General features: G+C 35.7%; 1 protein-coding gene across 1 annotated transcript in view; it reads right to left on the reverse strand.

Moving 5' to 3' along the window:
* The window catches only part of LOC145288063 (thiosulfate:glutathione sulfurtransferase-like), a 47,738-nt gene extending 32,101 nt beyond the window's left edge, over positions 1–15,637 (reverse strand). The window contains exon 1 of the mRNA XM_080136108.1: positions 15,258–15,637. Within this exon, the coding sequence (XP_079992234.1) occupies positions 15,258–15,516 (259 nt within the window). The 5' untranslated portion in view covers positions 15,517–15,637. The remainder of the gene's footprint in view (positions 1–15,257) is intronic.
* Between the last annotated feature and the right edge of the window lie 210 nt (positions 15,638–15,847).

Raw genomic sequence — 15,847 nt, forward strand, 5'->3', positions numbered from 1 at the left:
TATTTTAGTGCAAAATCTTAGCAATTTTTCATTCTTCTATTTCAGCATACCTGGGATTCTAGATGAATAAAGCCTTATTAACTGGTTTTCATTCGTCTTCCGTGTTCCGAATCATTACAATTTATTCATTCAATTTCTGAAGCCACAGTGTTTCGAAGGTAACTTTTCAGGGCCTGATTCCGCAGAGCATCGGACACATTGGCTGTGTACATTTAATGACTTCCTGAGGTCAAGCAACTGTCCACCAACTTGCAAACTAGACTTTCTTACCAATTACATCTATCGAGTGCGCAAATTAATAGCAAATTGCGACTCATGAATCAGCCATCACTAAACTCGTTTTTATTCGTAAAATCCTCTAACATCATTCATTCTAGACATCTTTTGGCAACCTCTAAGCAGGAGCCTGGTAAAACGATTGAGGATTTTTTGCAGAAGCTAGATTCGCTTACTGTGGATTGTCGCTTTGAGGCAGTATGGCTGAAGAACACTGTGACTAAGCAGTTTGTGATGCCCTCATAACAGACATTCACTCTCATACAATTAGATAATGACTTAGAAAGGACACTCAATTTGAAAGACGCTTCCGACAGCTCGTTCTCTAGAAACAGCCCAGAAACAAGCTGAATTTTATATCAACCTCACATCATGTGGCGCCACCGCCAAACCATCAGTGACTTCTAAGGTTTCTTGTACTTCCAAAAATGTTTCGGCTGCAGTGAGGGGAAAAATGTTTCTTCTGTGGTAATCAATGGATTAAATGCTCCACCCGTCTGTAGAAGCTGCAGCAAGAGAGAACATTTCCAACTAGTCTGCGGAACAAATCACTCCTCTAAGGTGACTTCTGCTTGTGAATTATCGATCACATCTGTTGTAACTGCTGCATCACCCGATTGCCTGCTGAAAGTCATAAACTTTCAGTGAATGGAATAATTCTGGAGGCTCTAGTGGATACTGGTAGCTCAGAAAGTTAAATTATTGAACATTGTCCATACGTCTAACTGGCTGACACAAACACGGGAAGATATCAATGGCGTCCACAGCTCAGGTCACTTATGCAACATTAGTGTATAAAGGGTTTACCTACTCGCGTTTCAAACTACCCTCGTCATCCCATCTTGTTTTTACCACTAATTAAACATTCATCACCTAGTTGCAAGCCTACTGCCACAAACTCTAGAAGACACTCACCGATCCATCAGCAGTTTATACAAGCCGAAATTCATGACCTTCTAAAAGATGGTGTTATAAAACCCTCTCGCTCTCCCTGGAGAGCACAGGTTCTAGTAACTATTAACAGTCAAAAGATTCTTGTTGACTATAGTCAGACCATCAACCGGTTCACATACCTTGATGCTTATCCTTTAGCAAGAATTGATGAACTGGTCCAAAAATCACTATTTCGTTTTTACTACCCTGGACTTGCAGAATGCATGTCATCAAATACTAATACAAGAAAAGAAATTCACAGCTTTTGGAGCCTGTGGAAATCTATATCAATTCTACCATATTCTGTTTGGTAGAATACAAACGGTGTATCATATTTCCAACGATCGATAGACAATCTAGTAAAATGCAAGAAGGTTGCTGACACTTTCGCGTATGTTAATAACATCACTATATGCGGCCGTAATATGATGGAACATGAAAACCTTAATCGTTTCTTAATGTTGTCAGGACGTGCAGCATAAGTTTCAATGAGAACAAGAGCATCATACGAACAGAGTCACCCTCTTAGGGTATGAAGTGTCGTTTGGAGTTGTAAAACCAGACCCTGAACACTTCCGTGCTTTGAGATATCTACCTCCTCCACAAGATGCTAAATCACAATGTTTTCCTTATTTCTCAGATAAAATTTAATGCCTGGCACAGAACCGAGTCTTGCTTAGCAGATTGCAACAACCTCAAAGAACTCTAGCACGATTCACGTACAACAATCCATCCCAACACACGTCTTACCGTAAAAACTAATGCTTTGGACGTCACCATTCTCAATCAGAACGGCCACAGTTGCCCCCTCCCCTACCATCTCTTTCAGTCAGCAAGAAGCATTACTCTTTGATTGAAAAAGAAGCACATGCCATCATCAAAGCAGTGTATATAAATGACATCACTACCTTAACGGTTCCACCTTTAAACTTATTACAAACCAACGCTCTGTAGCTTTCATATATGACCTGAAACACTCAAGCAAAATAAAGAATGAGAAGGTAGAACGCTAGAGAATCGAACGATAAGCCCTTACATTTGATGTAATATACTGCCATGGAAAGATAATGCAGCCCCAGACACACTTTCTTAAGCAGTTTGCTCCTCAACTAATTCAACGAGTCTATGACACCTACACGTTTTATTGTGTCATCCAGGCATCAAATTTTATGTCTAATCTCCCTTACTCATCGAGGATGTTTGAACTATTGGGAACTGTTTAGTCTGTGCAGAATTAAAACCACTAATTGTAAGCTTGTCAAAGTGACAACCATTTGAACACTTAAGTGTTGACTTTAAGGTCCCCTGCCATCTAATAGTCAAAACAAATATCTATTAACAATTATCAACGAATATTCACGCTTCCCTCCTTGTTTTTTTTTTTTCTTTTGGAAGGGAGGAAACAGTGTTGCTACGTCAACTTGTCCACAAAATGTAGCACTTATATTAATAACTTATCACACTGGAGACTCCATCTCTACAACCAGATGCCTCATTTAAATCAGGTATATCCAAAGAACTTTGTGAAACCTCACAGGCTGATACAACGCTCGATAAGAACCTATCGGAACTCATCTTTAGGTGTTCATCCCTAACATTTAAGAAACAGATATGCTTGAACTTGAACCTTTGTATATCATTTCATAACCCTTCCCCCTGAACTCTTTCCACTCGGAGTGAAAGTCATATTAGCATTCTTACTTTGTGTAAAAATCATAGCAATTTTTCATTCTTCTATTTCAACATGCATACCTTTGATTCTAGATGAATAAAGCCTTATTAACTGGTTATCATTCGTTTTCAGGCTTCCGAATCATGACACATGCTGATACATCTGTTGCTTCAGATGCAATGGAAAATGGAATGGTTTTATAAAAAAAGTTAAGTTTTCGAAAAGAAATTATTAAAAAAAAAAAAAAAAAAAAAAAAAAAAAAAAAACTAAAATTTTGGAGTAGCCATCAATAAAGAATAACGTTTTGGTTGAACTCAAACATGGTGTCGTGAATATTTTTGAGCTCTTTCAAAAGAAATAAGGGCAAGAAAATCTTAAGTAAAAAATTTAAAGCCAATTTTTTTTTTTTTTGCTTTTTTTTTTTAAATTAGAAAAGGTTAAAGAGAATAGTCTCTGGAGAACCTTTTGAAAGAAAGGAATTAAAACCAGAAGTTTTAAGAGAAAAGCTGAAAAAAAAAAAAATAAATAAATAAAATAAAATGTGGTGAGAAATAAAGACTCATCAAGTTGGTCTTTGAAAGAAAGATTTATCCAGAATTCAATCTTGTTAAAAAAAAAAAAAAAAAAAAAAAAAAATACAAAGGGATTTATGTATATATCCACCACTGAACAAAGATGCAAAAATTACATAAATTGATAAAGTAGTTTTGCTTTAATATATAGAAAATCATTTTTTTTTTTAAATGATTTTTAGCTATTTTGACAGTAAATTGTAACCTCTGTAAGTCGAATGGAGTTGTATAACCCTTATTTATTAAACATGGAATTTAAAAGCAATGTCTCGCTTAAGATTTTATTGTTAAAAATCTACTTGATGAATTTACATGATTTTTGGAATATGACATTTTCGTTGCATGACGGTTACAAAGATTTTTTTTTTTTTAGTGGGTTGAATTTGTTACGTGAAGGGCTGTCCCCTTATGTAAGAAGACATACTAGATAAGTGAAAATGATATTAGGAAAAGGCTAGAATCAAACCCTATAAGCAAGTGTTAAAGATAATGGAATGTTAGAAATTAAGTCCATTGTTAATTCTATTAGAAAAGTTAAATATTGTTTATATCGAAAAAAGAGTAGATTATCCATTCTTTAGAAATCTAGATATTAAATAATGTCAGTTAAATGAATAGACAATGCAAGTTAAATTATATTGTTTAAAAATAGGTTAGAAAGAATTGAGGATTCTTTTGTTTGCGAAAAGTGTGTTTGGACAAACATATGTAAAGCCACATGAAAATTAGTTACATTTGAAAAACACTTCTGACATCATAAACAAAGATAGGATTCTGTGTGTTCGGAGTTAAAGAGTTGATCAGACAGAGTTGAAAGTCAACAGTTGATGACAGTCAGTTGGAGAGGAGAGCCCCTTAGAAAGGAAGGGTAAAAGATTAGAGCATGTAGATCCAAGTTTGAATTCCTGATGTCATCAACTGGCCGATCAGACAAATAATGTTTGTAACTGTTCATCTCGTCATTACAACAAAAAGGTAAATGTGTTTTATCATCATCTATAACAAACTTTGTACAACCTTTCCAAGTAACGTGTCCTCCCCACCATCATCATAAGTGAAATACCTCCTCCTCCTCCTCCTCTCTATATGTGTATAAGAACTGTTGTTGCATATATCTCACAGACTGCATTAATATGAAACCTCCAAGAATCGTCATCACTATCCGTTATATGTATCCCCGTATTACATGAATCTGTTATAAGTCCCAAAATATGAGCCCCTGCTCACAAGCACCAAAATTTTAAGGAGTTCAACTGCCTAAGCCCTCTTTCTTTGATTTGTCAGAAAAAACTTATTCTTGCGAAATTAACAAATATAGTTTGCTTTTAATAGTCATTTGTTGTTTGGCTCTTTTCAATCCATCGGATTACGAAGTGCAAGGCAGTCTAACAGGGATCACAAAAGGTTGCCTGTGCAGCCATGATTAGATTTCTTCAGAGTTTTGTCACAGTGACATCCGGAGAGAAGTAGGGGCTCAGCCTCTTTTTTTTTTAAATTGCCCGTTTCAGAGTTTTTTTATTATGATAAACAGCATACCGCTTCAATTCAGGAGTCACCTTCTAATTTGGAAGATAAGACTGGATGCTTCCTCATAACTGCAATTGTCGATGTTTGCAACTGAATTGTGGTTGTAATTTCTCATTAACTGCCTTGATGGAATTTGTGGCAACAGTGTTAAGCATAGCTATAAGCGCCCATGGTTAGTAGGTGCTCGCTGTAAGGAAGCACTAGTGCATGAACCAGGGATCCGATAGAATTTACGCATTGTTGAGAGTCTGAGATGGCAGTATTAAAGAAATTTTTTATTCTACAGGAGTTTTGTTTTCGTATGCTGCTTTGTTCATGCATACAATTTTATTTTTGGTTAGAGGAAAAAAAAAAAAACTGCTGCTGATGTAAAAAGATGAACATCTGTAGTGGGGAAAAAGAAAGAAAACAATCTGATTTTAATGTGCATTTTGTTTTAAACTTGAAAGAATTTACCTGACTGAAATAGGAATTAATGTTCTAAATCCATCATTTGGTCACAAAATTACAGAGAATCCTTCAGAATTTTAACAGCCAATTATTTTTTTTTTTGCTGTGTCTAGATTTTTTTGGTGCTATGGATTGGATAAGACTGCTGAATTTTTTTTTCTGTGGGCTGTAGGATACTTCTGATGAGTTTCATTTTGTTCTTATAAACAAGAGTACCCAAGATCATTTTAGTAGCCCTGCTCTAGGAAGAAGGAACAAGGAACTGTTAGTGTTGCAATGAAAATGACACCCACCACCTCCTCAGACTGGAACAGCAACTGTGGTCTTTGTTAATGCAATCCATTTTTTTTTTTTTTTTTTTTTTTTTTTTTTTTTTTTTTTTAGGCACAGCTTGGCCAGCAATGCACTTGTTTGTCCTGCACAATTACAAAGGATTCATTCATGAGCAGGGCTGGAATGGATTTGAACCTGGCTCAGTTCAGATGCATTTTAATCAATGTAGTCTCCACAATTGAAGCTATGGCGGCTTCCACTTGGCATCCATGTTGTATAGGACATCCATGTTTTGTAAGAATTCGGTTGTGTTGCCTGTTCAAATGTCTGGGTGAAGTGAATGGCATGCCTCCACCTTCTGGATTACCTGATTGGATCTTTTGGAGAACATAACAGAAAATTCTAGTCCACCACTTGAGTACACGAGTGGCTGTTTTCATTATGGACCCCCCCCCCTAAAAAACCGTGCATGTCAAAGCAGCAATCCCCTGTAGATGAGCATGCTGAATTTTGCTATTTGAGAGGTAGCCTTCCTTCGACAGAGATGAAGTGTTTTTGCAAACAGCAACAATTGTAGGTGACAATGGCTAAGTGGCTGATAACACAGATTGGCAGCCTGAATGTGCAAATTTCGAATCCAGGGAAACATTTTCATTTAGGAATATTAGCAACTTTCATATGGCTCCTCCTGTAAGTACCCAATGTCTTTCAAGAAAGAATTCTAACAGGAAAGATATCAGGAAAATTAATGCTAATAATCATCAGATTCCTATGAAATGAATGAATGAGGCTCAATGACAAGTGTAGTACTTTTAGAAATCAAAATGCTGCTAGCGTCTACTAGGGGGCGATTGTTGGCAGTAGTGGAGGAAGCTGAAGAGCTACATTTTGGGAGTATGACGAGAAGCATTTCCAAATGATCCTTCAACGCAGCTGAGAGGTACGTACATTGAAGCAGAGCCAGGTTGTTCCACAGTCAACTGTTTAACCAAGTTTCAAATTCAAGATCAAAATCAAATCCTAAAAAGCTCAAAAGTTAGCATTAGTGCAGTGAAATTACTGGTAGGTTGAGAGAAGATAACCAGTTTGTGTGTAAAATGTGTAAGACAATTGAAGTGGACAAAAACTCAGATGTGGACGAAAGCACATTTGGATGGCAAAACTAATTGCTTTTTCACCCCCAAACAAGATAGTGCCACTTTGATGTAAGGAGCTACTATTTAGGACAAAAATTGCAGGGATGCTATGGAAGGAGTCGAGCAGCAAGATGTCTGTTCATATTACACTAACTTCTGCATGTCAGTACAGCCGGGGAAGAGGGGACTTGGCAGGAAATTACAAAATCTAGCAGTTTGAGGCAAGAAGCTATTTGAGTAGATGGTTTTCTGGCATCTAAGAATGCCTATAGTGTAGGGGTGGGATTTTGCTACTTGTCAGGTTAGTCAAGGTGGGGTTTACATCGAAGGGCTACAAGGGCTTGGAATTTGTCAAAGCATCTTCCACTGACACTTTTTTAACCTCGAAGAGAGAGAAACTAGTAGAAGATGCATCAGCCCAAATGTGGCAGCAATACTCCATGATAATCTGAGGCATAGAGAGAGCCCATATTCTTCACAGCAGTCTTGGCAATGCCCTAGATATATTTGTTCCGACTGAATTTGTCAGGTTTTGTTACTTTGGTGATGCTATTGGTGCTAGCATGATTGCAAGAGTTGGGAGAGGATGGAGAAATGGCAAAAGTGCCATAAATTTTTGCCGTTTCTAACTAACGAAGCGTCACTGTGGCCGTTATGCTTTAACAGTGTTTGTTACAGTTCAAACCTCCTCTCAGACCTTCACACCGTCTGGTACTATCGAAAAGAAACAACCAAACAAAAATCAATAAATCCAACTGCTTTTTTTTGTTTTGTTTTAGCAAAAGACATTTATTGCTGCTTCCTGTTTTTTCTAACTGTTCATTTTGTTTGCCATGAGATGAACAAAACCCTGCCATCTCGACACTACGGGCCACATGTCCATCTCACCTGGTGTACGTTTTTCTTTCTGCTTCTCCTCGACTTACATCTTTTTCAGCAAACCTACGCACACTTTCTAATTTGCATATGTGCTTTTTTGGCTACTGCTGCTAATATCTGCTGATATTTTCCCAAGTGCTGATACGAGGTCGGTTACATTACCACTGTCGACAAAGGGAAAATGTCTATCAGGTATGTGCACTCAGTACAATGCACATGAAAGTGAAAGCAGGTCATTGAGGGTGGAGGACATGTGTTGCATGGAAAGAAATGAGAATAATACAATGTGTAATGGGAGCTGTAAAAAGCTTTTATCATAGAAAATGCTTCCTTGATGGGAGACATGTTGGAGAAATCTGCGACAAAAGGTCTTCTTGAAACAAAGGAAGGAAAAAGTCGTTAAAAAATTACAGACAACATTTACAAGGTGCCTTTAATAATTTAAGACTTTTGTACAGGTATTTCAATTTATCATAAACTCTTGAAAATTTTGTATGTTATTGCTATACATACTATGAGATCAATTTTTATGATTTCAGGTTCAAATGAACAGCTACAGCAGGAATTGGAATATACCCTACTAAAACCGGATTGTCAAAGCTGGTGAATTTCAAAAATGCAATCTGGACATGAGGATATTTTAGAAGCAATAAAATTCTGTTTTAAACTTGGAAAAAATGCCACAGAAACATATAGAATGCTTCAGACTACTTTTGAGCCATCTTGCATGAATCAAGCATCAGTTTTTGAGTGGCATAAGAGATTCAAGGATGTCAGGGGGTCTGCAAGAGATAATGAGGTGTGGTAGGAGTAAGAAAGTCAGAACATCGAGTTGATTCGTCAAATAAAGAATTTCAATGGATAAGGACAGTTGTGTGTCCATAGATGCGATAAGTTCAGTTTGAAGTCAATGTGGGAACTGTACGCAATTATTTGTGAGGAACGGACAAATGGAAGATTTGCGCAAAGTTTGTCGCAAGGGTGCTCAGAGAAGATCTGAAAATATGACTAAGATGGGCATTTCACCCTCCCTATAGTCCAGACCTTGCTCTCTGTGATTTTTGTTTATTCCCTAAGCTTAAGAAAAACCTTAGAGATTGTCGTTATGAGACAATTGAGACGATGAAAGAGGTTGTGATGCGGGTCATTGACACGCTCACACAAGAGGACTTCCAGAAGTTGTTGAAATGATACAAGTGTATTGCAGCCAGAAGAGATTACTTCGAAGGCGACTAGAGTTTCAGGTGTTTTCTATCAATAAAAGTGCCAATACGAAAAAAGTTTGCAAACTTATTGAAGGCACTTCGTATATGGTATTTCATACATGCACAATATATAAAGTTTATGAAAAAAAGTTATGATCTTTTGAAGTTGAACATAAAAAAAAAAAACAACATTCTTGCACCAACCTAATAAAAGACAGGAAGCAAAAGTCTACAATTATTTCTAATTCAATTTTGGCCTTCATTTTTGAGGTGTGAAAAGTAAACATTGCATCATTTATAATAGCAAAATTGCACTGATGGACAATTTTTAAAATATCATCAAATAAAACTGAATCAAATCACAGTAAATATGAACATTCAATATAATTCTATATGTAATGGTTTTTATGCCTATTTTTTTATTTTTTTTTATTTTAACAATTCCAACTGCAATTTACTTCATTATAAATCAATAAAAATGCTGATATGTTCAATTTTGATGGCAGAAATAAAATACCAAATGTCAAACATTCTAATATCCAAATGTCAGCTCTTTACACCATGTACTTAAATAGTATACTCAAGAAAATGTAATTATTTGATGTATTTTTCACTGTTCATCATGGCGATGTAATTAAACGTGCGTGTTCAACATCAATTTAATTTAATAAAAGAACTGCCTGTCATCAGAGTTTTTTTTTTATATACTGTTAAGTTTTGAGACATTGTGTTGAACAAAGATGGCGGCGTAGTTCAGATCAGTAACAAAGATGGTGGCCAAGAATCAAATGCAGTTCGTGCCGTAGTTAACCTGTTAAGTTCTGAGATATTGTGTTGAACAAAGATGGCGGCGTAGTTCAGATCAGTAACAAAGATGGTGGCCAAGAATCAAATGCGGTCCGTGGCGTAGTTAACGGCGAACTGATTGAATCCAAAATTCAACAATTTTTATAATTTTGAAACTTTTTCATTGGTTGTTTAGCACAGCCGTTGGTTATAAAAATGATTGGCGAATCCATTCGTCTCATACCCCCATTAGGAGTGAAAAACATTTGTATTTCTTTTCTTTGCGATTCTGTTGAATTCTTTGCTTGGTACTGATCACATTCGTCCATTTGAGGCGATTCCCTCAACCCCTTCTACAGTCAAACACAAAAAAAACTTCAGTTGTCCTTCAATGCTTGAAGCACAAATCACTTATTTTGCATTGGTGATTAAATTGTTAGGTGAAAGTACAGACTAGTTAGAAAAACACCCTCTCCTCCTCCACATGTCAAGAAATGGGTTTCCAAAAAATTCTCTGCATAAGTACTATTGCTTTAACATCTTTATTTTTGTATTGGCTTTGTTCAAATTAACTGTGATTGTTTACAATTTGTGAGGATTTATTTTTGGTTTGTTCGGACAGTTCTGCTTTACATTAAATGCTCAGAAAAAAGTCCCTTCTGATCAGTTTATTAGTTTTAAAATAAGCAAACGGACGTAGTTATTTTTCAGAATAACAGAAAAATTTTTTATCTGGTAAACATTAATTAGAAAGGACTTTTTCGTGGCATATATATGAAGCAGAAGGAGTCTCACAAACCTGAAATTTTAAAGAGATATTCATTTTTTTCATACGAGAATTTGCGATGCTATAAAATTCCTACCTTAACACAATTGGGGATTTGTTCAAAAAATTGCCCAGTTACTGAATTTATTTGAAAAAAAAAAAAAAAAAAAAAAAAAAAAAAAAAAATCAAAGGAGCCAGTTACAGAACTTCAACCATATTGATAATACCTACAATTTTAGCTTTGAGGTTATTTCTTTCAAAAGCTGTCCAATCTAATTATGATGTTTCTGACTTAGTGGAATCCTTACCACTGTTGAACAATTCAATGAATCAATGGAAACTTGACGATTATGTAGATTTACAACTACTCGCAAGAAGTGATGATCAATTTCAGTGGTGGAAGTAGACACAGGCGACCTTATCACTCGAGTAAACTGGCTTCAAAACATTTAAGCGCACCACCTTTATCTTGGAGGGTGAGAGGCTCTTTAGTACAGGCGGTAATGTGTATGAACCTATGAGGAACAGGCTGTGTTATGAGAATAGAGAAAGTCTAATGTTTCTACATTACAACTTAAAAGTATTCAACTTTAACTACTGAGGAGACTATGAGAGCAGAGGAGGCAGGCAGCAAGAATAGAAGAGGAAGTAGAGCAGCAGAAGTTTATAGTTATTCACTTAAAGAATTACAATTTGTACTTTGTAGTTGGTTTGTAATTTCTTTTTTCTTATATAATTGTTTAATTATATTCATTTAAGAATTAGAAATTGTATTTGGAAATTTTATTTAAAAGACAAAAGCCATAATAGTAGCCAGACACTTAACAAATGTTAAGTTAAATTAGCAGTTACTATGTTAATGTGTCAAAGCTATCTGATGAGTCACTTGGCAGTGATGAAATAATTTAAATTTAGTAGGAAAGAGAAAAGTAAATAATTGGGCGATTAATTGGCAAATTTGTCGATTATTGATTGATCAGCAAAGTGGTCGATTAGGCAGATTACCAATTCTCTGCCGATTAATCAGTATACCCTTAAACCAGAAACTACAGAGGCCTTCACAGAAGAAAAAAAAAACTACCATTCATCAGGAGTTTACCTAAGAGACCTGAAAGAGCAACTTAAATGACACAGCATTTTTGCAAATAAGACTTAACCGACTACATGAACCTGGTAAGTTTGCTTTTCAATGTTGTGTCAATTTTTCCACACTGTAGAGTTCTAAATTATGCGAGAAATTTATTCTCACAATGTTTACTTGCAGAACTGCATCCAGAACTGTTTGAATTAAGGTGTATGATGCGCGCAAAGTCATGTTGGGTAATTTAACATCTCACAAGGATGGAGTTTCTTAGACATGTTGGGCTAGAGAAATCTGAAGAGAAAAGGATTTGATTTTCGCAGGCGAATCTTCTACAATGTTAAGGAAATCAACTCCCACCTCTAAATTCTACAATTTAGATTTTTTTTTCACGTTTGTTATATATATATATATATATATATATATATATATATATATATACGAAAGACATTTACTGCAGGTTGACAGTTGAAGACACTTTCCACTTTCAGTAGCTGGGGCAAGCAGTAAGATGGCGTTCTGGGAATAAAAGGTGTTTTAAACTTTCCTCATATCTCTTCCACAGGACATCCTGATCTCTACTCACTCATAATGATATTAAATCGGTATCTGCACAATAAGACAAACTTATTTTATTGTCACACTCACAAATAGATAAACTTTGCTTATATAGATCACATACATATTAATGTATGTATACAACAACGTTAATCGATTACAAACTTAAGTTTCAGATTAAAAAAATCTTTTGAAAAAATATTTTTATGACTTACCGTCAGGGATCAGTTTTCTATTATAGCATTCTACTAAATTGAACACATTTGTGACCATTACCCAGAAAAATATAGTGACTCATGACTGGTGATTATTCTCGCTTAAAAAAAAAAAAAGGGGGGGGGGGGGGTAGGGTAAATTTTTACTTTCTTTCCAACTCACTGACTTTTACAGGTTTTCGAGCTTGCCATGGAAGCGCACGAGTCGGGCCTACCTGCGGCGAAAAGCGAACCCGGGACCTTTTGATTGCAAATCAAGTCTACTAATGAACTACATTCATCTTACCCCACAGCGACGATTTAGTTTCGCCCTACAGCTATAAAAAACAAGTCGATAAGTCATTTGAGAGCAGTCGAAAAATATTGCTCTGATAACGTCTCACATTACTGCATTTCATATTGTGGCGTGTTGATTTGACGAGATTGTGCAGTGTTGTTCGAGAACATGGCGTATCGATTCGACAATATTGTTCAGTGGTGTGGTGTGTTGATTCGGCGATATTGTTCAGTGGCGTGTCGTGTTGGTGGACGGTGTTGCTCAGGAACATGTATTGATTCAGTGATATTGTTCGGTGGTGTGGCATGGTGATTCGGCAGTATTATTCGGCGTGGACGAATTTGTTCAGGATCATGCCGTCGCTTGTGATATAATTTTTTTTTTTTTTTTTTTTGCACTCTTTCTCTTCTCTTGTGAAGTGACATCTATGCTGTAAATGAACATCAGTTATGTCCTATTTTAGCGCTGCAAAAAAAATTTCCAAAAATATCCAATACAAACAAAAAATTGAATTGGACGTTTAATTGTGAGTGTGTCTAAGTTTTTTTTTGTTTTTTTTTTGTTATTAGTAAAAACCATTTGACAATTTAACGGGTCTAACTTTCAGCATTTGATACAAATAAATATTTGGGTATTTTTTTACGACCTGCCTCAGCGTAGTATAAACACCCCAACCTCGCCATGTTAAGAACGGCTTTCGAGGTTGGGGGCGTTTATTCCGAAAGCCGTTTTTAATTCTTAAGGTTGGGGTGTTTATAATACGCTGAGGAGGCACGTCGTAAAAATTTCCAAATATTTCTGTTTAGTTTACATTAACTTAGTTTAAATACGTTATTTTAAATAATGATAGTCATACATTTTTTCCGACGCTAAAATAGAACATTATACACTGTCCTCTTGCAGTTACAGCTTCGGAGACGATGCGATGCGCCGATGATGCGGATGAAAGAAAAGATAGATCAGAGGGGGGGGGGGGGCTATTAAAGTTTCCTTCACAACTCCCCTTTTTTAGACGGGAATAATAATCAGTCATGTGAGAGTTGCTATATTTTTCTCAGTGGATGGTGATGGTCAAAAAGTACGTGTTCAGTTTAGTAGAACGTTATAATTGAAAACTGATACGACGATAAGAGCCATTTTTTTTTTTTTTTTTTTTCAGTTTTTTTTTTAAATCTGAAAGTTAAGGTTGTAATCGATGAGATTACCGTGAAAAGAGTAAATTGTGGCATTTAGAGATGGGGCCAGTTTCTTAAACGTCCGCCGGAAGTATTAATTAAAAAACTAACATTTTATCGGCAAACGCGACAACTTAAAAAGGAAAGTAGGTTACTTGGCCACAAAGAAAACTAAAATCACTCAATCGTGACGAAATTTAGTTTCGGATATATATACATATATATACATATGATAATGTGAAGTGAACGAAACGATTCTTCGTTGGTCGACATTTGTTGGCAAGAAAAAGTCCTTTTTGTCCCAGCTGAGAAAAAAAAAGGGACGAAGTTCAGAAATTATAAGCATAAAATTATGGAGAGAGAAACTTTTGTTGTAACACAAACAATACGTTTTCTAAAAACTTGACAAATGTAAGAATTTATTTTTACATTTTTTTTTTTTTTTTTTTTTTTTTTTTTTTTAACAACTTCAGGCGGATCTTATCTTGGCTGATGAAGGTTACAGAAAAAGGCTTCGACTCGGATCAAGAATTGTAATGGCTGGAATAAGTTATGCAAACAAAGTTGAATTCTCAAAATAGGAAACATTTGGTGATAACTTAGAGCAAGTTCACATTTTTTTTGTTTTAGAAATTTTTTTAAAGACCTTAGTTATTTGTTCTTTTTAACGGGCGTAATGTAAAAAAAAAAATAAATAAATAAATAAACAACAAATAAAAACATAAATGCGAGATTTTATTTTTAAAATGGTTTTACGTCATTTCAAGTTATTTTAAAATTCCTGCAAGTTTGAGATAGTGTGAGTGTAAAACATACAAAAAGAATCCACCATTCCTTTGGGAATCTAACCCAAATAAAAAGTCAAATATTAAAAATATATATAAGGGAAAGAAAGCAGTTTGGTTAATATTATAATTATGGTGGAATTTTTTTTTTTTTTTCAGAAAAGAAAAAAATATTACCCATAAAAGGAGTGGACCGTTATTGCACGCACTAATATTAAAGTACCTTAAAAGAATCACTTTTAAAACGAAATTCTTTCCATGTTTTTAGAGCCCAAGAACAGCGCGAATAAAACAATTTAATAAAACGCACGCAACAGATTAACGCGTATTTCTGCAAATTAGAATTTTACTTTGATTAAAAAAAAAATAAAATAGGATTTTTATTAAATTCAGAAAACTAGAAAGAGTCAACGGTTTCGCGCATCATGGAATTGCTTGCTTGTAGTAAAAACATTCGATTTTATTCGGACGAAACACAAAATATTTCACGTTTTTATTGAGAATAAAAACGTCCAAGTGATGGAGTGACTCATAATCGATGGTTTTATGAAGCAAAAGTGTAGGCATTGGGTTTAGGAAAAGCGAATGAATACAAAACATGAGTCCGTGTAGCGAAAAACGAAGCGATTGCGCAATGGCCGTGGCCGTTTCTATTGCGTGTGTGCGTACGATTTGAAGGGAAACCTTACCTTGTGGGAAGAAAAGTAAGCGGCCTTTTGCGATGAGGCCGGCCGTCGTCGCCGTTCGTGCGAAGAGGAGTCGGTTGTTGTCGAGCAGGTCTTGCCTTAATCGCCAGCATGCCATCGCACTGCTCGACACCAGAGCCAGTTTCAGGGCGTTCTTTTTGTCTGCATGAAAATAAGATAGGGTCCGTAGAGATCCATGATTTGAATATCGAACAGACCTCGCGAAAGTCGAAAGTAAGACACCACACCCCCGCCAAGCCATATCCTGCTCAACTAGAATTATAGTTACGATCCTTATAAACAACAACACTCGTCTGGCCTCTCGCTTTTAAAGCGAGGGCCATTAAAATGCGATACCGTTTCTTTTCTTTTTTTTTTTCACCGTGACTTCCGGCACGCTTCATGGACTGGATGACTGCCTCTTTTTTTAAATCTAGCATCTCAGATAGTGTCGATGTATAAATGGTAACCTGTCATTAAGTGCTATTGTTAGCATACATACTTACGCATACTTTACGCCTACAATAAAGTAAATTACATGTTTTGCTACTGCAGTGGTAGTAACAGTAATGCTGAACATTTATTCTTTATAA

The sequence above is a fragment of the Euprymna scolopes genome, chromosome 11 (assembly GCF_053919585.1).
Source record: "Euprymna scolopes isolate OS-2025 chromosome 11, ASM5391958v1, whole genome shotgun sequence".
NCBI classification, from domain to species: Eukaryota; Metazoa; Mollusca; class Cephalopoda; order Sepiida; family Sepiolidae; genus Euprymna; species Euprymna scolopes.